The sequence below is a fragment of the Stegostoma tigrinum genome, chromosome 17, assembly GCF_030684315.1.
Source record: "Stegostoma tigrinum isolate sSteTig4 chromosome 17, sSteTig4.hap1, whole genome shotgun sequence".
NCBI classification, from domain to species: Eukaryota; Metazoa; Chordata; class Chondrichthyes; order Orectolobiformes; family Stegostomatidae; genus Stegostoma; species Stegostoma tigrinum.
This window is the reverse complement of record NC_081370.1, coordinates 24,318,700-24,343,464: the sequence shown is the minus strand read 5'-3', so window position 1 is coordinate 24,343,464 and position 24,765 is coordinate 24,318,700. Positions and strand designations below refer to the sequence as shown.

General features: G+C 39.7%; 1 protein-coding gene across 1 annotated transcript in view; it reads left to right on the top strand.

The window, feature by feature from the left end:
* Positions 1 to 24,765, top strand: part of LOC125459494 (serine/threonine-protein kinase BRSK2-like) — an 865,025-nt gene that overhangs the window by 545,158 nt on the left and 295,102 nt on the right. The window contains 1 exon segment of the mRNA XM_059652027.1: positions 1,320 to 1,460. Within this exon segment, the coding sequence (XP_059508010.1) occupies positions 1,320 to 1,460 (141 nt within the window).

The window sequence follows — 24,765 nt, the reverse complement described above, 5'->3', positions numbered from 1 at the left end:
CACTTTGTACCTCCATGGATGCTCTCCGTCTCCCCGTTTACCTTGCCTTGTCATGCCTTTCCTTTCTGCACTTTGCCACCTTGGCTATAAAGCCTGAAGGCTCTCACAGTATAGCTGTCCTGCATTGGTGTTCAGTGCAGTCTGAAAGTCAAGGAGCTTGTGGTGGTTATTAGTGGTCATCGGATAAGGAAGTGGAAAGCTTAGAAACACAGAAAATGGGGGCAGGTGTGTAGGCCTTTTGGCCCTTGCAGCCTGCTTTGCCATTCAGTAATAATCATGGCTGATCTTCAAACTCAGTTCCTTTTTTCCCGCCTTCTCCACATACCATTTGATCCGTTTCGCCCTACGAACTAACTCCCTAAACGTTCAATGTTTTAGCTTCAACTGCTTTCTGTGGCAGGCCCAGCTCTGTCCCTTGTTGAAGAAATGTCTCCTCGTCATAGCCCTAAATGGCCTTACTCTGTATCCAACCCCCAGTTCAGTTTAAAATTAGGATTCTCATTTGTTGGCCTGGGGGCAAATTGCTAACATGGTAAGGGATTTGGATGAGAATTTAAAAATTGAGGCAAGAGGACCCAACGTAGGTGAGTGATCACAGGGCTTATGAATGAAAATGGTGCAAGTTAAGACAAAGATGTACAGTTTGGATGACGTCAAATTTCCAGTGGGTAGAACGTGGGAGGCCATCCAGGGGTGTGAAGGAATATTAAGGTATAGAGATGATCTCCAACTTGATTGTCATCTTTTCTGTGGTGAAGTCCATAAACTGTACATTTCTTTAGCCAGAAACACTTTAGCACACAATGTAAAGTGACTGCTTGTAGATGTGTAATTGGGTTTGCGGGCTTATTTTGAGCTTGTACAATGATTATGTTGTTTCCTCTGAGCGTATTCTTTCTTTAAATAACCAGCACAAAATTCAGAGACTGAAGTCACAAAAGAAGAACCGACTTCAGCTTCTGAGTGCTGAGTATGAAATGTTTATATGCTTACATGGATTATATGGCACTTCTTATCATTTAGGACAATTGAGTGGTGTTTAAGATAAACAAAAATATCTCCTAGAATTGTTGTCCTTAGTCATGGAGGCTAACCACCTGAGACGTTTGCATCGGTTATACTATTTCTATATCATTGTCATGTATTTTGCTACTGTGCCACATTGGTGGCCAATCTCAGGTTAAAATGTTTGTTGAAATGCTTTCAAAAAGATACAGCCTCTTGAATGGAATGCTCTTCCAATTTAAAATGTGAAATTTATACAACTTGTCTGATCGTTTCTATATCACTTCTCTTGTTTTGTATAATTTGATTCTCAGGTACTTGGTGTTAGAACATGTTTCTGGGGGAGAACTCTTTGATTATCTTGTGAAAAAAGGACGACTGACACCAAAGGAGGCCCGAAAGTTCTTCCGACAAATAATATCTGCGTTAGATTTCTGCCATAGCCATTCAATATGGTAAGCTTCAAACATTGCAACTACAGTTAATCTGTTCAAGTGAATCTGCTTATATTTCAGTGCACTGTAAGGAACATATTTGTTGCCAATCAACTGTTCAAGAGTAGTTGAGAATGATCACATCAATCAGGAAAAAGTTCTGTGTACATGTGGGTTCGTTACTATTGGGATGTGATTAAAATTTGATGAAAGTAATAATTTGAGAAAAATCTTTTGATATCTTGACTTTCATCTGAGTACATTCATTAACAACAGGAAAGGGATTTGTCTTGAGAGATGCATCAAAAATATGATAATTAGTGAAATGCCCCCCAGTGATTTTGAATTTGACTTTGGAAAGTTTCCTTATGGGTAGAGGAGCTTTTTACAACAAACACAACAAAAGCCATTTGGACCTGATAGGCAGCTGTAAAGTATCTTGCAAGAACTTACAGCAAATATGTATTGAATTATTTTCAGAGTTCTAATTTTTAAGATTCTAACCTGATTTCTCTAACCTTGATAAACAAACAATATTAGTGCCCAATTTGAAGGAGATGAGAGATCACACTAGTGAAAATCTGATCAGTTAACCTGAGTAACAGGTGTCTTGCAGTGGAAGCAGGGTATTTAAGGTACCAGTAGAGGACTGCATTACTTAACTGTTTAGTAAATATCATTACAATGTGGTTTACAAATCAAAAGTTTGATCCAGGCATTGACCATCTGTATTAGATATTTTCTAAGTAACCTGCTCAGAGATGTTATTGCTCACCTGGGACTTGAATCTGGACTTCCTGGCTCAAAGGCAGAGACACGAACCCTGTATCACAGTTGTCTTGATCGTCCTTTTTCAAACTTTAACTAAACTTCATTCAGCTTTATTAAATAAGTACTATTTGGATAATGAAGCAATGATGATGCTATGGATTTAGGAGGATTGCAGATCATGCAGCTATTGCAATGAAAAGGTTTAGTTGAAAGAGCATCGGCATGTATTTCAAGATTAGTGATGATATTAGGTAATTAACTAAGTAATTTTGGTTGGTATTCTCATTCAATGAATTTAGCTGAGTTTTCAAGTTAGAACGCAGCGCAAGGCTACACTGGTACGGCTGTTGTTTATTGTGTACTGGAGTTTTTATTGTATCATAGATGGTGAGCCCAATGCTCTTGATGAGGAATAAAAACTACATTAAAATCTTGTAGATTTAACAAGTGACAGCATGTAGCTAATTACGCAACAATTCATGCATATTATAGACTAGTATTTCTGGTTAATACAAGCAATATGTACGACAAATAAATGACAAATGTCAGAGATATAACAAGGTGTAGAGCTGGATGAACACAACAGGCCAAGCAGCAGCATAGGAGCAGGATGGCTGACATTTCGGGCCTAGACCCTTTGTCAGCTTTCCTGCTCCAATGATGCTGCTTGGCCTGCTGTGTTCATCCAGCTCTACACCTTGCTATCTCAGATTCTCCATCATCTGCAGTTCCTATTATCTCTAATGACAAACGTCACTTTGAGAATTAGTTATTTAAGGGACTTGTTATTGAGAAGATTGTTGAAACCTCAAACTAATTTTCAATTGACTTCAACGTGCATGTCAGATAATGTACAATTGGCTTAAGTTATAATTGGGAAATGTTCGGGAGTGGGACTGATGGAGAACTGTGTTATAAGGGAGGCGTGGGATGTTAGACAATGGCGGAAAGAGCTAACAGTAGTACCGTTAACAGGAGAGTGAAGTATTTTGACTGTTTCAGCACAGCCATTGTCACTTTCATGTGCATCAAAAGAACTTGAATACCTGCCTGTTGTTGATTGTAAATCTGTGAAGTATTTCTCTTTCTTTTTAATCTCTCACATCTATTATGAAAGATTGCAAAGTTTAGTGGATATAAATATTTTTGTCGACCATTGGAGAGAATTCTAATTAAAATAGCAGGGATCTGTAAGAATGAAATCTAGTTGACGAAATTGAAGATAACCTGCAACGTGTGTAAATTCCAGCTCTTACAAACCTCCAAGCCTTGTCACCCTAGTTTGTTATTCTATATCGTCCAAGTCGCTTGCTTTGGCTGAAATCATCTTGTATCTGTTTTTGAAAGTTGCTCCTATTGACGATGAATGGTAGCAGCCTGCACAATGTCTCTGATGAATAGTACCAAGTTAACCTTGCTTTTTAAAAATATTTTATAATATCCGTCTTAATAAAAATAGAAATGTTCGTATAAAGGAAAATCGGTGATATTTTAAAACAAATTCAATGTTTCCTATTAATTTCTGAAATAAGCTTTTTTTAATTTATAATGTAATTGATGCATCAAAGTTAATGTGAAACTGATTATGATGCAAATGTTTACAAATATAGGCACATTGTGAAATTAATTACGCAACAGGTTAAACAAGACTGTCTTCATAGTTGGTACACTATTTCACTCGGGTATTTTTAAGTAATTCAATAGCTGGAACACTACTAATGTATTCAAGAGTAAAACTTTGATGTTTATGTGACTGTAGAAATGATCAATGAGACTTCAGCCTTGTGAGAATATAGTAAAGAAGCTAGCCAATTAACATGATCCTACTCAGTAGGTGAATGGTGCACATTATTATTGGTCCATCAACATAGTTCACTGTTGTCTTGAAAATTTTTATTATGTAGAATGTCTGGCTACAACTTCTATTGCCAGCTAATGCCATAAAATGAAGCTGAATGTTTTTGAAAATACAAACCTCTCTGCAAATTTCTGGCCAAGTAGAAAACTTAATTAAAGGAAGAGAAATACAACTAGTTTAATAGTATTCTGCATTGATACAGTGTGTTCAAAGTAGTGAGTCGATTGTCTTTGAGTGTGCATACAGAGTTCCCAATTTTAGCCAACTGTTTCAGGCAAGCATCTTATGTTTTCGTGGCAGGTAAAGGGAAGGAAGAAAACAATTCGTCCCTTCATGCATCTCTACCTCGCCCATTTGATTCATTATGCATTTTGGCTCAGCTATCTTAACTTTTCACCTGCTTGGGCCTCTTACTCTTTTGTTCTCCAGTTGTCCTCTCTCAGTTAGAACTGTGATCATCTCTCTCGCCTTCAAGGAACTTTACTGCATCACATTGCTTTCCCCCAGTATGTAACTACTCATCAGTCTCCTTTCTCATCTGCTACCATCTCATTCTTGAATTATCTTTGAACAGATCCACAAATTGCTGCTGGGTCAGTGCGGCATTCAGTATTGCCTTAAGAGAGGTTATTTCAATGGCCTCCTCGTCATCTCTTCCTGCTTTTCTTTCTTCCTAGTACTGTCACTGGAGACGAACCTCACCAAAGACATTCTTGTCCTGCTATGTATACCTAAAACTTTGAATTCTGCTGCTGGACGTATGATCATCAACAATCCATGCATTTCTTACCAAAATATCTGCTAACTCATAAAGAGGATGCTTACTATTCAAATCATACTGTTGATGATTGTTGATAAGAGAGGGGTTTTATCACTGATGTCAGTGAATAATACAAGGGAAAATTGGTCTGAGTACAAAAATGCAGAAAACCATTTCCCTTCCCTTTGACGCAGCAGTAGCTGTCTTTCACATTTCCTGTGTGAGCATCTGTGTCCAGCCCAACCAGCTTACCTGTTCCTTGTGTCAAGGTGTCAAAATTAACACCCGAATTTCTATGGGTTTTATCATAGGCCTCTTCCCATGAGAACCAAATCACCTGGATCTGACTCCTGGCAGAATTCAATATGATCAACCATCTTTCAATCTAGGATATTTTACCTCTGTCTTGAATTCGGAGAGACAGTTTGAGGCATAAACACAATATATAGTGTCACACTTTTAACAGTTGCAACATTCAGCTACGAGATGAGATTTTCAACACTCATGGAAATAAGGAAAAGGAACTGGCTGAATAGAAAGCATAACTGAAGCTCTCCAGCTTAAGATGAAACATCACCAAGTTGGTGTCTTATCAAAAACACCACCATTCTTCCCAGTAATTCTGATAAGTTCTTTGTCAGAGCGCTCTTTTACTCAATGAAGTGATCCATCCACAAGAATGTGTGAGGATCACTGTTTTAATTCCATTTCCATGAAATGATGGAATACTCAATGTCTGTTCCTTACTCTACCCCCGCCTCTGCTCATTGACATTGCAAATGATTCTTTCTTCTTAGCACCCTTTCAAATATATAGTCAGTATTTCCTTACTGAATCTCTGTCTTTATTAATTACCACTTAATCTTTTTAAAATCTTGTTTTTATCTGTGAATCTGTTTTTAATCAATCCAAAGTTAAATTACGATGAAAGGTCAGTGACCTGAAAGTTAATTTTGTTTTTCCCTTTCCTCGCTACAGTCTGACCTGTTGAGTATTTTTGACATTTTGTTTTGAAATCAGATTTCCATCTCATTCAGTATTTTGCCTTTGTGCTTCCCATTTGTTTCCTTAGATTTTGATTTCCCACATCACTGAAATGGCCCTGATCAAAGTTATGGATGACACTCCCTGTCTCTGACCGACAGTATTTTCCTTCCTCACTTTCAGCCTAATCATTCACACCATTCTCCCCAGCACTCCTCTATATGCAACTGTAGTGGAATTGCTCTTGTTTGGTACCATGGTCAGCCATCCAGCTATAGGCAGTATTTTCTGTTCATACTTCTGCGTTATCACTTCTTCATATCTTCAGAATTTACTCTTGACTAACTCATTCCCCAATCTGTGTGTTGCCTCTTGGCAATTTCATTCACAGATATCGAGTCAGCTTCAAAATTTCTGTCACTGCCATAGACTCCAGCTTTTTTGCAAACATCTTCCCTTTAGCCCCACTTTTGTGTTCATTCATTCCATCCTTTGCTGTGAAATTCCCGTTCTAAATCCCTCCTGCTCCTTAAACCTATCTCTGTTTCACCTGATGTCTTTGATTGGTAGTTATAATTATTTTCCCCCCTTTCATCCTGGTTCTGTATCTGCCAGTTCCTCTGTGAAACATCTTGGAATTTCTTTTCTCTTAAATGCCTTAAGTAAATGCACTGTTTAGTAATTTGTAATCATTGTTGTCAAAATTGTCTTTACAATCAAGAATGTGTTTTATCTGTTCAGGAACTGATCACCATCAGGTAAGAGAGATAACAAAGTGTCGAGCTGGATGAACACAGCAGGCCAAGCAGCATCTTAGGAGCACAAAACTGATGTTTCAGACCTAGACCTTTCATCAGAAAAGGGGGATGGGGAGAGGGCCCTGAAATAAATAGGGAGAGAGGGAGACGCAGATCGAAGATGGATAGAGGAGAAGATAGGTGGAGAGGAGACAGACAAGTTAAAGAGTTGGTGATGGAGCCTGTAGAGGTGCGTGAAGGTGGGGAGGTAGGGAGGGGATAATTCAGTGGCAGACTGAAGACAAAAAACACAACTTTCTTAACTCTAAGATCCAAAATCAAATGTCGTGAGATTATCATTCAGTGTCCCTGTTGATTATCTATACTTAATTTGCACTGTTATTGTAGTAACCCTGTAGTCATTGTCCTGTGGTGCAGGTTAACAGTTGATACGTCTATATCCTGATGCATTTGTAAAAATGATAATTTTCAATAATGAAATATTTCAGATCTAATAACACAAATTACACACAGCTACATTATCAGAAAGTACCATTTACATATAAATGTAAAATTGCACATGGCTGATGTCAGGCAAAATTTGCGGCCAATTTTAACAGTTAAAATAGCTGTAACAATTTGGTTCTGCTAATCTCACTGCATTTTCAAGGTTGAAATTTTAATCTGGTTTTTAGAACAGTTTAGAGAGTGAGAGCCATCAAAAGATGTATGTGACAGGAGATTGCAATTAGTTTTGGACACTTTTGTGATTTTATTGGGTATCCCACCCACCTAACCCTAATTTCCAAGAATTAGAATTGTTGTTTGAGGGTGTCGAAATATGTTTTAGTTGGGCCTGGTGTGAAAGTATGTGTTGCATTGTACCTTTCCCCATGTCTTATGTTTGTCTGTTGCAGCATCGTTGTGAGCTATATAGGCAGTAAATAATTGAATGGAATTAGCTTTATTGTCACTTGTACTCAAATAAGAACTTAACAGTGCCAAGTTAAGTCTAAAGGTGCCAGTGTACCTCACAGTGTCACATTGCTGTAGAATGTATGAATCATTGCATTGTCTTGCATCTGGTCACAGTCCTTCTGAAATTTCATGGATTGGTAGCCTTTTTGTTTGAATATAGAAGTGGAGGGGAGAGGGTAAAGCAAAATGACATTGCAGCCAACTTGCCACTGCACTTCCTGAAATCCTGCTGTTCACTCCGGAGGCTGAATCTTGTTGCTTGTTGCTTGTTGCTGTCGGAAGGAAAATTTGATTAAATGAACAGCCCTCGCTGAAGAAAGGTGGTTTCTAATTTCACGCTTCTCATAGGGAGCACCATGCATTGAGACAAGTTGTCAGAGACTCTGCTTTGTGCTGAACAGTTTTTCCACCGTGATTTTAAGTGCTCAGGAAATTGTCCACTGTAATTCCTAACGTTACACCACAGTAGAGAAGGCTCCCTACCAGGATCAAGATGGAAAATTAGTCCATGATGTGTTATAGTGACATGAGGTTGTGCCGTAGGTTGAAATATAAGTCCTGAGCTTCCACAATTAGTTTGAATGAGCCTATCACATGAAATTCTGTGGAATCTTCACCTTTACTATTGTTGGTAGCTGTTGATGACTTAGGATTGGTTGGAAAAACTAATTGCAAGTCCCTCCCTGTCCGTCTGTCACTCGCTCTCCCTCCCTGTCTGTCTGTATGTCTGTCGCTCGCCCTCCCTCCCTCCCTGTCTGTCTGTCCCATTCTCTTGGAATGGTGTCTCTTGCCAGCTGGCTTATCATTTCTCCAGGTGTGAATAGTTGGCATCTTGATTTCAGTCGAGCTTGATCTCCCTCCATGGTAACCGTATAACATTGACTTATAACAGACAGAACTTTATAGAAATTTGTGTGCCTCCCTCCTCTACTCACTGAACTGAAGGAGGCAGCTTAAAATGTAACCATCTTATAAAGTCTAGAGGCGCCAACCTGGCTCTGTACATCATGACCACACAATACTAAGCCCTAATAGATAATGCAGATATGTCACTCATGGCTTTTCTGATCCTTCTACTACTTCTCTGGTCCTCCTTATTCTCCTCAAATCAATTCAATACCTTAGCTATTCCTGTAAAAGTGCAAATTGATATGAAATGGAATGTAACTTTTCAAGAAGCTGCCAAGCAGTTTCAAAGAAATTTTCTTAACATGTAACATCCATATAAAATGAGTATAGGATTTAAAAAGTAAATTACTAAAGTATGCAACAAACAACAGTAACCCAACAACAGAGATCTTCCTTGCAAAGGTTATTTTCTATGAACATGAAGATTATTGGTGATTAGTCAGGCCTAAGTACAATAATGTGTGGATTTCCCTCATCATTGTGCGAATTGAGGGTAGAGATTTGTGAGTTTCTTAACGTTAGGAATATCTCAGACGGGGTGGATGTTGAAGTCATGTTTTCACTTGTGGGAGAATCCAAAACTAGTGGCTGTAAATACAAAACAAAGTTGTTCATGAATTCAAAAGGGACATAACCAAAAAAAGTTAGTTAAGTAACTGGAATGTGGAATTGTTAGTGCAGGGAAAAGTTGAAGCAAATAGCTTAGATGCTTTTGAAAGAAAACTAGGTGAGCATTTGAGAGAAAGCGAGATAGAAAGATAAAAAGATGTGTTGGAAGCATATGAGAGAGCTAAATGTCATGAAATTCGCTCCCTAATGGCATTGCAGGTCTACCTGCAGCTCGTGAATTACAGCCGTGCAAGGAAGATAGCTCACCACCACCTTTTCAAGACCATGTAAGGACATGCAATAAGTGCTGGCTGCCCAATGACATCCAATTCCTATAAAAGGAATTAGGGGAAAAAAAGAGAATTGTGGATTATTGACACTGCACAGACTAGTTGGGTCGTATACCTTGTAGTGCATATTTGTGCGCTTTTATGTAAAAACATAAAAGTTGATCGATCTGATGTCATTGTTTCGCTCGACTGTGCAATCACATTTCTACCTCATGTCTTTTAATGAGCATGAGCCATGGTGCACAGGGCTGTATTTAATTTCTCATTTGCTTCAGGAGAGAGCTCAGATTCATTCTTTATTCAAAAATACCAGGGTTCTGATGTAGGTTAAAAAAGTTTACAGGTCTCCAATCATATATCAGCTCCATTGTTCTGTATGATTTCCAAATAAATATCCTTTACATATGGATCTTAAACATAGCTTCATCACATGGGCTTGCTCAAAATACCTGGGTACACGTAAAAAGGTGCTTAGAGTCTCCCTACAACATTTATTTTCGATTTGGCAGATATCTATCATTTGGTGAGGCACAGATGTAATTTTGCATTTTGAGAATGAACATTTGTGGTAACTACTTTTTGCTTTTCATTCGGGGATAAGACAACTGCATTCCCTGTTGGAAAAGAAATGCCAAGTTTGTCCAAAACTGATGAATGGAGAATTGGTGATTATGGTATGTTTGTAATAATCTGACTAGCCTTTGTGTGCTAGAATTGTCATGTTCTATCGAATCTGCGTGTGTGTGTGTGTGTGTGTGTGTGTGTGTGTGTGTGTGTGTGTGTGTGTGTGTGTGAGAGAGAGAGAATTTTTCCTGAATGTGCTGTATGTTACCCACTTTGATCAAACATCCCATGTAACAGTGACGCGCAATATAAATATGTATGAAAATTAGATACCAAATGGGAGCTAGAAGTTTCATGTGGCTTGTTTCTTGTGAGTACATAATATTCCTTTATAATGCTGCTTGACACAAGTGACTTATGAAGGTCTTTCTGAGAAAGCAATGAATGACCATAATTGTATGTCATTCAGTACCTGCAACTACTTATGCAGTGCCCATTCTTCAAGTCAGGTTTAAAATTCCATTGGAATACTTTGCAGAGCACAGCCATTAAATGATCATTTGTGCACACTTTTTTTTTAATTCTAGCTAGTGTAAATTACCACTTGATGTGACATATTTACTAATATCCACGGAATATTGCTCCACATTCTATTGGAATATTTGTTTTAAAGGGGGTGGATTTTGGTAATCAAGTTAAACCACAATGCATGTCAAATTCCCACACACTATTTTTATTTAACAATAATTAAGTACAAAGTAGCTTGTACTAGTTTGTATTCCCAACATTTTCTTTTGCTCAAATTGTCAACAGGGGGAATTTCAGACACTGTAATTTTATGAAGTGTATCATTATCTAATTTCAGGTTTTTTTTTTGTTTTCAGTGAAATTGTTCCTGCATGTTAAAAGACTCCCACCCTTTTATGGTTTAATAAAAGAATTCTGACCTAGTATCTTGTGTTTTACAGTGAATTGGCAAGAGTTATTTATTTCTCTCCACATATATCTGAAAATAAAACAATCTCATTCAACTCAACAGAATCAGAATTTGAGATTGACAAGTATCTGGTGTACATGTAAAACCGTTAATGTGGAAAATGCATCTCATAACAGTGTACAGATAAGTTTTTAAATGTTGCACAAATCTCTGAAGTCTAGATATCATGTACCGCATCTGTTTAACAAGTTTCATTTTTCAGAACTCCCTGAATAAGGTTGAAAGTTTCTGCCGTTGTGGCAATTCTAAATGGTGTATGATTTAGGATTGCACCATTTTTAAAGTGCCATTGTATGTTTTCCACTGTCCAACTGAATGCAAATCCAATTTGCATATTAATTGCATTTATATTCCTGCTTTGTACCTTCACTGTACTGAAGGCTGAATTGCTCTCCATTCATATGAGTTGTGTTTGTAGTTTCCAGGAAAATATTTCAAACAATGGAAAACTGACTTGTGAGAATTGGCAAGTCTCTGCTTGTGTAATTATCGTTGTCATTGTTGCTGAGGCTATGCCATGCTGTAAAAATGAAGAACTGTGCTATTAAAAAGCCTGCATGTTCAATCCTAAACCACACATTAGGAAAGAGATGTTTCAGACTGAGGTATGAAATATAAAGGTCATTGTGGCTGTGGTTCCTAAAGAGAATATAATTAATATTAAAATATTGAAGCAAATTCATTCATTATAATGTTCATATGTCGAGGTAGCTAACTATGTGCAAAATGTCCCATGTATGACTATATGTTGATGGGCATGCTTTGATTCTGCAGCATGTAACAGTTGACCTTTCTAATAATGCCTGAGACACCAGTGAAGTGTACATACCACTCATGTGAATATTAATTAAACTTGCTATTGATGTCTTCATAGGTGGGAAGGCATTAATTATGGATGACCATAATTAATCTTTCAGTTTTGTTGACTTTGGTCAGTATTCCTTCACACCTGTCAATGAATGTGTGGGTTTTTCTCAAGTTAAAAGTGACCAGTGGAACTGGAATTATTCTTCAGTATTTTATTTAACATCAATATGCCCTGAGGTTGTATTTGAAAATTTAGAGCTACATACGAGGCAGTTTGTCCCCCCACACAATCTACTCTCCTCTCCCCACCCCCCCCACTCCCGAAATTTCCAAAGAAAGAAGCCTTGAGATGTTTCCAAACTCTGAATCCGTGTTCTTGATTCAGCTTTGAAAGTTACCTTGTCTTTCACACCACCCTATTTCTGCCTTGCCAAATTCTTTCCAATATAAAAATAAATCTCTGACCGTTAATCAGTGTTGTCAGTGACTTGCAGTAGGACTTTTTTAAAAGTTGGGGTTTCTTACCATTAGGAATGTGGGGGTGTTATCAAAAATGGTCGCTATTCCAGAGGAAGGTGCCCTGCACCCCCCCCCCCATAAACATATGATAAACATAACATAAAAACGCTCCAAAAACTATCTTAGTGGAAGGGAGGGTCCTCTGAGCTGAATGCTGGAGTTGTGGGCACAGCCTTGGCTCACTGATTCACTGAACAGTAGGTAGTTCCCTCCCAGGCTGGCACTGGGAAGATGCTGATATTCAGCTGGCAGCCTCCCCACTAGTGGATGGGGTGGGGGTTTGTACTCCTATTGGTAACAAACAAACTTACAGGATAGGAACAGGATGAAGTAATTCAGTCCTTTGAGCCTTCTCTGCCAGTCTTCACGCTCATGGCTAATTGTCAAATTCAGTAGCCTAAACCTGCTTTCTGTCTCTGATCCCATTCGCCCCAAGTGTTCTATCTAGTTGCCTCTTGAATCCATTCAATGTTTTGGCAGCAACTACTCCCTGTGACAATGAATGCTACAGACTCTTCGGGTGAGGAAATGTCTCCTCATCTTCATCCTAAATGGTCTACTCCAAATGTTCACACTGTGACCCCTGGTTCTGGAAGCATCCACCATCAGGTACAACCTCCCTGCATCTACCCTGTCCAGACCTGTTAGAATTTTATGAGTCTCTTCGTTCATCTGAACTCCAGTAAAAACAGTCCCAACCTAGTCAATCTGTCCTCATATGTCAGACCTGCCATCCCTGGAATCAGCCTGGTAAACCTTCACTGTACTCCCTTGAGAGCAAGAGCATCCTTCATTAGAAAAGGAGACCAAAATTGCACACAATATTCCAGATGTGGTCTCACCAAGGCCTGTACAACTGCAACAGCACATCCCTGTTCTCTTACTTGAAACCTCTCGCAATGAAGGCCAATGTACCATTTGCCTCCTTTACCACCTGCATCTGCATGTTTACCTTCAGTGACTGGTGCGCAAAAATGCCCAGGTCCTGCTACATGCTCCCCTGTCCCAATTTACAGCCATTCAGGTAGTAATCTGCTGCCTTGTTTCTGCTTCCAAAGTGAATAACCTCACATTTATCCAAATTATTATTGACACCGTGCTGACATCTGGTAAAACAGCCCATAATACAGCATTTAATGTGTAAATGTTTTAGCCTCTTGTTGCAGGAAGTCCGTCCCTATCTAGTCCCCCATAAGCAAAATTCCTTTACAGCAGGACCCGGGGCGGGGGGGGTGACAGCTTACCTTAATTTGGCTGCCACCCCACCCCACCATGAATCCTCCTCTTGCAGGCTGGAATTCTCCTCTTTCAGACATTGACTATATTGCAGGTGCTATTTTGTTGAACTCCTGAGTGAATGTTTTCTACATAGGAATCACAATATTAGAATTTTCTCTTCAATATGGAAGTCTCAAACCTGTTATTGATAGCTGCAATTCCAGCCTTGTTCTAATTTGTATCAGTGTTTCAACTCTTAAGAGTAGGCAGAATGTGGAAAGTGGCCGTCATACATGCTCTGTATATTACTGCAAGTGGCAAATCAAGAAAGTTAATCCCCAGATTGCATTCTGCATTTGGCTGCTCGTTCTATCTCCAGCATTTCTTTAATTGCAATGCTGAATTTTGTAGTTTGTTTATTCAGCTGTGCACAGCTGTGACTCTTAAGTGGTTTTGAGTCAGAATTGGTAGATGAAGTGCACAACGTCCTCATTGTGCAGAGGAGGCAATGCTCATCATGATCTGGTACTAGTTTGAGATCATCTCTACATTACAGGGAGCACAGCCATGAGATTTAACATAGGGTGGGAATCAGATGAGGAGAAAAGGCAAGGGTGAAATCTTCCCTGCCATGTGTGGGATGGATATAAGGCAGGTTTGTGAAGAACTTCTGAGAAAGACCCAAGCGATTATCTCCCAAAGGCAAATTAACACTTCTGGAGGCTACCCACTCAATAGCAGAGAGTAGCCATTTTGCATAATGATGTGCTGATTTATGGATTGATTGGGGCCACTCTCTGAGCCTTCGTGCACGTAGATAGGCCTCACACCGAGGGCCAAGTCTACCAGGTGCCTGAAGGGCCACAGACAGGGGACGGGGACAGGGTGGGGTAGGGTAGGGTGTGGTATGAGGCATCCAACGCCAAACTCGCCTCCATCGGAGCTGAAGCAGTGGCTGTGGTGAGGATGTTTTTTTTATTCAGATTCAAATGTAGCCAGTTCGGGAAGTGTTCCAAAGTGGGCATTGGGGCACTCTGTGCACTCTATCCCGCTCCCCCCCCCCCCCCCCCCCCCCCCACCCCAACAGTGGCAGCCAAACTCTGCTGCTTGAGCTTCCAAACAGAGGCCCTGCAGCCTCAGGAATCCATCAGGACACTGCATCTGGAAGTGGCCGAATTGGAAGATCTCCCAGAAGCACTCTACACGGGGTTGGGACTGATTGCTCAAGTGACCAAAAAACTTGGGGAAGGTTGTCCCGCAGCATTTCAGTGGAGGACGATTCACGGCTTTTAAGGTAATTATCATTGTCGATACCTGAGCATTATTGCTGTGAAGCAGAATTTCATTGGTAGTGGCCATATCAAAGTACTGTCCAAGTGAGACGGGTGAAGTTCCTCCCCTGTACTGTTGAGCATATCAGATGGGTATATCCTTGAAACAGCATCCCAGACTCAAGAGGTGATTGAAAATTAAGTACAAACAAATCAGAAGGGAGAAAGCGTGGCATTCCTGAATCATGGAAGGAGAATGAAAAGCCTCATGGAAAATAACAATAAAATGTAGCGCCAAATTAATAGGATGATCAGAGGCCTGAAGATGAGCAGCATGTGAAGCTAAACGTAGCAGCTGAAAAAAGTTTTTCTGTACTACAGTAACGAGGGTAGCAATAAAGGGGCTTAAGACCGGAAAAAATGGACTTGAAATTCAGAATCAGGATAAAATAGTCAATTTTCTAAATGATTTTTCCACACATATTCACACAGGAAGGCATGAGCAACATTCCCTTTCCTGATAAAGATACCACAAGTATAATTAATTGAGGCAGTTGACTAGTTCGCCGAGCTGGCTTGTTTTCGTTCAGATGTTTTGTCACCTTGCTACGTGACATCGTCAGTGAAGCCTCCAATGAAGTGATGTTCTGCTGTGCTTGGAATTTATACTGTCTGGTCTGTTATGGTGAGTACAAAGAACAAGAAAATACAGCACAGGAACAGGCCCTTCGGCCCTCCAAGCCTGCACCGATATGCTTCCCTTAACAACTAAAACCCCCTAACCTTCTGGGGGCCATATCCCTCTATTCCCATTCTATTCATGTATTTGTCAAGATGCTCTTTAAATGTCACTAGAGTATCTGCTTCCACTACCTCGATAATAAAATGTGAGGCTGGATGAACACAGCAGGCCAAGCAGCATCTCAGGAGCTCCTGAGATGCTGCTTGGCCTGCTGTGTTCATCCAGCCTCACATTTTATTATCTTGGAATCTCCAGCATCTGCAGTTCCCATTATCTCTGCTTCCACTACCTCCCCTGGCAGCAAGTTCCAGGCACCCACCACCCTCTGTGAAAAAAAAACTTACCTCATACATCACCTTTAAACCTTGCCCCTCAGACCTTAAAACCATAGCCCCTGTAACTGTTCCACACTGGGGGAAAAAGCTTCTGACTGTCCAGTCTGTCCATGCCCTTCGTAATCTTGTCCTCTATCCGGTTGCCCCTCAATGTCCAATGGTCCAGTGAGAACAACCCAAGTCTCTCCTCAAACCAAATGCCCTCCATACCAGGCAACATCCTGGTAAATCTTTTCTGTACCCTCTCCAAAGCCACCACATCTTTCCGGTAGTGTGGCAACCAGAGTTGAACTCAGTATTCCAACCTAACTAAGATTCTATAAAGCTGCAACTTTACCTGCTAATTTTTAAACTGACGGCCCGGCTGATGAAGGCAAGCATGCCATCTGCCTTGTTGACTACCTTTTCCATCTGTGTTGTCACTTTCAGCGACCTGTGTACCTGTGCATCCAGATCCCACTGCCTATCACTAATCTTTAGGGTTCTGTATATTTTCCAGCTGGATTAGACCTTCCAAAATGTGTTACCTCACACTTTCCTGGATTAAACTCCATCTACCATCTCTCTGCCCAATTCACCGACCAATCTATATCCAGCTGTATCCTTTGATGGTCCACATTTCTGTCTGCAATTCCACTGACCTTTCTGTCATCAGCAAACTTACTAATCAGACCAGTTACATTCTCCTCCAAATACTTTACAAATAGCAAAGTCCCAACCCTGATCCCTGAGGAATGCCACTCGTCACAGCCCTCCATTCAGAATTGCACCCTCTCACTGCTGCCCTCTGTCTTCTATGACCAAGCCAGTTTTTTTGTCCATCTTGCAAGCTCACTCCTGACCCTGTGCGACTTTACCTTCTGTATCCACCTGCCATGAGGGACCCTGTCAGAGGCCTTACTGAAGTCCATGTAGACAGCATCCACTGCCCTACCCTTATCGATCATCGTCGTCAATTCCTCAAAAATCTCAACCAAGTTAGTGAGACACAACCTCTCCTTAACAAAACCATGTTGTCTCTTGCTAATACACCTGCAGTTTTCCAGGTGGGAGTAAATCCTGTCTTGAAGAATCCTGTCCAATAACTTCCCTACCACTGACGTAAGGCTCACTGGCCTGTAATTAGCTGGATTATCCTTGCCGTCCTCCTTAAACAAAGGAGAAATTGATTTAATTGGAATGGGTCTAATTCTATATATTTGTTGATTACATGATGGGTGGAGAACCAGTTCTCTAGGAATTCCTGTGCGTACCTATTTCTCGAGACATTTACGTAATGCAGTCAACAAACACATAGAATTGGACCCCATTTACAAACCCACACAGTTCAAAACCAGAAATAACACTAGTCACCATAATGGACCGGACAGTATAAATTCCAATTGCAGTAGAACAACATTGCTTCATCGGAGGTTCTACTGATAATGTCACCTACCATGGTGACAAAACAGCTGAACAGAACCAAGCCAGCTTGGCATGCAAGTCAAGCACCTCACCCACAACCCGAGCTACAGATCTTTGTCAAATCTTTAAGTATATTGTAAATTATATAAAACATTAGACATACAATTTGAGTAGAAAAGAAATGCATTTTCAAGAATAGATAGCATTTAGCCGTTTCTTCCTGAAAACCTGCTCCAGATTATGACTGATATTCTATCTCAAATCCAACATGCTGCCATTTCCCCATTAGTATTAATTATCTGTGTGTGCAAAGATCTGTGAGCCTTTTCTTAAATATACCTAATAGTTCCATATCCACAGCCATCTGGGATAGAGAATTACAAACATTCGTGACCCTCTGAAAAAGGAAAAAAATGTTATGTCTCTGTTCTAAATGGCCAGCTCCTTATTCTGTTTCCTAGTGCTAAACCATTCAGCTAAGAGAAGCATTGAAGGGATTTGGCAAATTAGAAGCTCAGAGCTTTATTTGAATTGAATAAGATCATTTAATTGTACTATCCTCGCATCTATAGTAAACCTAGACCACTCAATTTCTGCTTGTGGATCATATTCTCATTTACCGAACGAGCTTAGCTAGTTTTGTTGCCCTCCAATTAAGCAGCAGTTCTGGAGATGTTTCTTCTCTAGACCTCTTTGGTGAGTGAAAGACCCTGTGGACCACCACTGCTTCTGATCCACTCACTTTTTCTACTCAGAAAAGCTCATCAGAATTAATGAAACTTATGAAAATGTAACTATTTCACTGCAGTATCATTATTAAATGTAATTTGTTTGATTTAATTTTACCAAATGTCTTATTCAGAAGAAAATTATTAATTTATGCTGGAAACAAAACTGTGGACATTTTCATGTTATTAACAATAAAACTACAAGAGAACATTTATTTGCAACAAGTTGTATGAGATCCTCCAAATAACTCTCCGCAGGCCTAATACTTTGTCTAAACCTATATTAATCAAATATAATTAGTACAGTAAATCATACTTATAAAATTATTGTTGTTTGCTCCTATGATGTAGTGCAGTTAATTTGAATCTTAGTCTGAAATGTTGTATATATGTGAATGATAGAATTCAGTGTTCTTCCGGCTTTCTTCTCTTGCCTTCGTTATGGCAAGGTATCTCAGTGACTTGTGTCTCGTACTAGCTTTGGCCACCTAGAGTATCCATATGGGGCCATACTGTTCAGAACCACTGCTGTAATGTAAGTGTACCCTTCCTTAATTAAGGATTCCAATACTGTGGATGTAATCATTAGGAAGCAGCCAGTGACAGAGATATTTTCTAACCAACCTGTTCAGAGACATTATTGCACACTTCTAGAGCAGGTGGGACTTGAACCCAAGCCTCCTGGCTTCGAGGCAGGTACATTATCACTGTGTCACAAGACCCTTTCAGTGGAACTGAAGAGATCCAAATAGATTCAAAACTGCCCAATAGGCTGCTGATAATTAAATACCATATTAATTAAACAAGTGCATTTATGACCTCCACCACCAGTGATGGAACATGATTTGAAGGTGAAAATGTGTATTTGTAGCAGAATTTGTAAACTGATATTTGACGCTTTGTGTGCATAAATTTTTTTGAGTTGAGACTTGGCTTGCATACTGTTTGTTTTCCGTCCAACTATATAGCAGACATATACCTTGGGTGTAAATCAGAGGGCCTTAAACGTAAAGCACAAGTATTGTTGTGTTAGCAATAACCAGGGCAAATTTCAAGAACCAATCTTCCTAGTTATCGTGGAGTATGCAGAAGTAGTTGTTTATGAGCCAGACGTTTTAACTGTTTTAATTCGACTTTCCATCTGCATATAATGAAAATAAAGAAATCTATGCCAGGGTGCAAATGCTGCAGATGCACAGAGGATTCTCAGCGGCTATTTCTGTTGGCAGTGCACTTCACCCACATTGGGAGTAAATACTTTGTAGTTAAACTCAAATCTGTGGAGGTTCAGAAAAAAATCTACAGTTGTATTTAAAAGAAAAGATACCAGCTGATGGATCAGATTCAACTGGTCATTGTTCAGGGAGATGAGTTTGTTGTTTGGAAGTATGATTGAGCATTATTGCTGGGACCACTTGTCTCAAAAGCATACAATTTGAGTTTGGAAACCAATTGCAAAGTGATCAAAATTAGAATTAGACACAAAGAGTGGTGTTTTGTGGGTGTTGTAAGTGAATAACATTTATGGAAACAAGATTCTTCATCCACAGATGAGCCATTTCTCCATCAGTTTCTGCCTTTAATTCAATTTAAATTTAGTTTGCAGTGTTTGACTTTTCTGTGTAGAGTTTGCCTTTGGAATGGGGCATGTGATAGTACATAACCTTTTCAATTGTTTTGAGAAAATACCCCTTCACATCATATAAACTGTTGTAGTGATTTGCCTCCATGTTGAGGCAAACCAGCATAAGTGTTGTTGTGTTAGCAATAACCAGGCTAAAAGAAACAGGAGCTTTCTCTGACTACTTGACTCTTTGAATGGCAAAATGGACCTTGATTTGTGCTTTAAAAACTTACATGAATGTGTTTGTCATTTAACTTCCATTTGGCAGTGTTGCTTTTATTTATATTAACACCCAATCCTTATTGAGGAACATTGGGAAGGATTTTATGCAACTCCAGGAGGTATGAAATGGAAACCCTTGTCCCTTCTTCGTTAATGCAACAACTTATTCCCATACTCAGGCAATTTCAAGTTCAGCGTACGTTAAACACATAAATCCTGTTATTTCTGCTGCATTCTGGGACAGTGGCATTCAATTTTGCTTTGGTGGAACAGACTACGTTGATGCTGTAATTTTGGGCCTCCTGCTGTGAGAATCACCAAATTATAACCAACTGTTAGCTCACATAAAGTGAGGATATATTAGAAAGTGAGAATTAGTGATCAGGTATTAAGTTCAGACAATCTGCGACATCCAATATAAAAATAACACAGATCTGGAATTGGATTGGCTACCTGTCTCTGGCTTGAAGGATGACTGTGTGGTGCTGGATTTTTTTTATTGGCATCAAATATGAATAAATATGTTGTTTCATAGATTGATTGTTTGAAGACCTCCATATTTTCTGATTATTTATGTTCAGTTTGCTAACATACTGTTGCAAAGAATGACTACACACTTGAATAGGAGTATGAACCACAGAGGACTTTATGTTGTATAAGTGTCTGAATTATTGTCACGAGCTACAAAATATTCAAGCTGCTGCATCTTCATATTCAGTGTGCTCATAAACTGTATTGTAGCAATTCTTTTCTGGCAAGATGTTATTTCTGTAAAATTTCTGCGGATTGTTTCAAACATTTTGCAGCAAACATTTTGTAATTTTGAGGAAAATGAAGAAGCATCAGCTAAATCTTTAAATCATCAGAAAAATATCTGTATAATAGGAATCCAAGAACATGGAAAAGCACATTAAATCAGGGTTTCTAATTTACTTCGCTGAAATAACAAGCAGATCATTTCTGGACATCAAAATCTCTAGGTATTTTTAGTACAGCCATTTAAAATAACTGTTGTCCTGTTTGCCTGATCACATTGCTATACAATCATGCAAGATAATTCTTTCCTATTCCCTTATCTGCTGGTACACCTGAGGAGGTTACAATATAGTGTTTTTTCCCTTTATGAAACTTGAATAATAAACAGATTTGTAGACAAATCAAATATTGTGGATCTCAACCCACCAAAATTGCTTCCCTGCCTTTATGCTGTCAGTGGGAAGTCACAAGCCATCCTTTCCATATCTTCATCTGAAATGATTGCGTCTTCAAAATTATTATTTTTTGAGAGCTCTTAAGATGAAGATCATATGGTTGAGAAACTGAGAAAATGAGTTTGCTGTTCTGCATAGAGTGTGAAGGTTTTCAGTTTGCACGTTGGCAGGTTAATGGGAGATCTAGTAAGCTCAGCAGTGTGATATAGTGGTTATCACATATTCGAAAGTTGTGCTATAATTCATGTGCAGGTTATAAAGAAATTTTAAAATGTTTCCTATCCGTAAAAATATCAGTTCTGAAGAAGGGTTACTGGACCTGAAATATTAACTCTGATTTCTCTCCACAGATGCTGCCAGCTCTACTGAGTTTTTCCAGCAATTTGTGTTTTTATTTCTGAATTGCAGCATCCACTGTTCTTTCAGTTTCTTGTTAATTTAAATCTCTGTTCAAAGATTGGACTATATTTTCTGATTGTTTGTTTGTTGAAGTATAATTAAATAGCCTTAATTTGAGTAATAATATTTGAGTCTAATTCTCAACAGTTGCTCTTTGTCATCTTGTGTGAATTTCCTTTTTAGACTTCGCTGGTATTTTATTTTCTCTGAAGCACCTTTATCTGACATTTTTTGGTCAGCAGCTCATTTATAGTTTGTAACCTAAAGTAAGTACTTCATGAAATTAGCAGAATCAGCATGCCTGCCCTTCTTAGACGCTTGTACCAATTGTACATTTTAAGTCAACATTTGAAGCTTTTAAGAATCCCTTCAAAAACAGGGACCAAATTACGTGCCAAGTATAAAAGTGAATTGCCTGGGTGGGTGCTCTCCATTTTAATATGTCCGTTACCTTGTACATTGAGCATGGGCATATCTTAAATTGCTGTGGACGTTGACAACACACCTGTATCATCCACTTGATCTCCTGTAACCATTTATAAAGTACCACATCCATTTGTGGAAAGGAAAATTGGGCTTGACCACTGCTGCAGATCTCTCATGCCATGGCTGAAGTGGACTGCAGACTTCTACTTGGAGTTTATGAAAATATGTGATTTTTATTGTCGGGATAGTAGGGTCCTTTTGTTCACTTATACAATTAATAGTACTTAATTCATGATATTTTTAAAAAGTCCATTGTACAATGTTTTAAATTTGACATTACAGATAGGTTTCTGTTGAGATAGTATATATGTTGTTCCACTGCACTTGAAATTCCAGGTTATATTTACAATATACTGTTGCATTTCATTTCAGACGTCCTCCAGTGTGTACAATCCAAGTTTATATGGTTTCCAACCTCTCCGTATGCTCCAACACGCAATGGCCTTTCCCATTGAGCCATAGTAGCTTCTAGCCCAAGATTCAGTGCATCTCTCAGTTCGTAGTCTTAGACCTTAGAATGTTTCAGTCTAAATCACTCAGTTGTTGACAGGTCTTTGCACTGCTAGACCCGCAGGTTTCAGGCAGACCTGAAATGAGGTGGAATGGCAGCTCAGTGGTTTACACTACTGCCTCGGAGTGCCAGGGACCCAGGTTCAGTGCCAACCTCCAGAAATTGTCTGTGTTGAGTTTACATACTCTTCCTCCTGGATGTTCTGTTTCCTCCCACATTCCAAGGATGTGCAGGTTAGGTGGATTGATCACGCTAAATTGCCCATAGCATCTAAGAATGTGCAGACTAGATGGGTTAACCATTGGAAATGCAGCGTAAGTGGGTGGGTTTGGGTGGAATGCTCTTCGGAAGGTCAGTATGAACATGACGGGACAAAAGGCATGCTTCCACACTATAGTGATTCTATGTTTGTATGATTTTTAACTGAGCAGATGATTTCCCAGCAGTAATTGATGTTTACCTCGGTGCACTACATGGATAACCTTTTCAGAGTCCAGCCAGCATGTAGCAATAGTGTCTTTTTGGATGATTGATTGCAAAACAAACAAGACCTACGTAGGGCACCTTCCAGAATTTGTAGGATACCCTCCTCAATATATTGTCATTGCCAGCTTGACTGCACAGTCCAAGCTGATACTTCAGTGCATGCCAACATACGGTATTAGCAGAATTGCTATTTTTGGATTAGATATTAAACTGAGGTCCATATCCTGATTGATCGGCTGATTATAAAATATCCCAGATTCTTTTGCTTTGACTCCACTTGACAGCCACCCATTAAAATCTCTTGGTCACTTATTCTTCCAGAGCCACCAGGAGCTGGTTGGTCACTGTTTCAATCCATCCATAACTGATGGGCCCTTTTTGATGTGTACATTTGTCCACATGATCAGAATTTCACTTTAGAGTGTTTACTACGCTGGAGTATGGAGCACCATAAATTTGTAACTACCAGCCCACTTGTATGTGGACGAAAGCCAAACGAGGTCTGGAAAAGTTGACTTTTCTTGGTAGTGTGATCCTGTAGACCACACACGGAAACCCTAGGCCTCTCGCCCCGAGACCTCAGCCCTCCATCTTGGGAATAATTGGTTTCTTATCACCCCGTGTACTTGCTTGAAGGCTGGCCTCAAGATTGTGTGGGTTTCCGCTACTGTAGACCAAATTCTGATGTGAGTAATGGGCTAAGAATCTTGTAATGAGATTTGGAAATAAAATGGTTCCATGCCCCTATTGCTGTAATAGGTGAGTTTTTTTTAAACAAAGTCCAAAATTCACCTGCTGAAGACCGGTCCTCCCGTTTAAATTAGGGATCACTTGACTTTCAGGAAGAATAGAGAATTTTCCTGGAGTCTCATCAAATATTCCTCACTTGAACAAACTCACTCAAAACATGTTATTTGTGTTTTCATTCTATTTACAGCTGCAAGCAGATTGCATTTGGCAACATAACAGCAATGACTGCACTTCAAAAGTAATCCAATGTTTGTGAAGTGATTTGAACATCCTGAGGATGTGATCAAGTGTGATTTCAGAATTTTTAAATTTAAGCTTTTGTTTAAAAAGAAAAGTTCTGATGTCAGATCTCAGTGAAGGGCTCCCCGAATCACATGTAGTGCCAATAGGGCACGTGCCTCAGTGCTCAATCCCTCACATCACTCTTACTACTCTGAGGCCATGCCAATTTTCCAGTGCCACAATGGAGTTATAATGGATTTAAAAGAAAACACTTGTGTAAGCTGTGGATGACAATGAGATCACAAACTAAGCAATCTTCGAATTCTCTGAATAAACATTTTAGAGAGGGCTGTGAGGTCAAAGTGCAGGCTGTAGGGAGCGTCGGGGTTTGCTGAGGACAGTGAGCAGTATCGAGGCAAGGTCAGATCTTTCCTGTTAACCCATTAGTTACTAGAGGGCCGGTAATGGCAGTTCTTGGAATGGTTACATGCTCCTGTGTGATGTGGGAGATCAGGGAGCAGTCAAATGCCCCTGACAGCTACATGTGCAGAAAGCATGTGTACCTGCAGCTCCTTGCAGACCACATGGATCAGCAGGGGAAGCAGTAGGACGCACTGAGGAATATGCAAGAAGCACAGGGTGTGACAGATAGTAGGTTCAGGAAGGTGGTCACAACGGATGTTCACGCAGGTAAATGGGTGACTGCCAGGATAGCTGGGCAGGTAATGCAGGATTCTCCAGGGGCTAACCCCTCTCAAGCAAGTGTACTATTTTGGATTGGGAGTTTGGCCTCTTGGGGGAAAGTAACAATGGCGGCCTGATCAGGGGTACCACGATTGGCTTTGTTGTACAGCAGTGAGGGCCAAAGTGCAGATAAGTGGTAGTGACAGGGGACTGTATAGTCAGAGGTACAAAGAGGTGTTTCTGTGGCTGT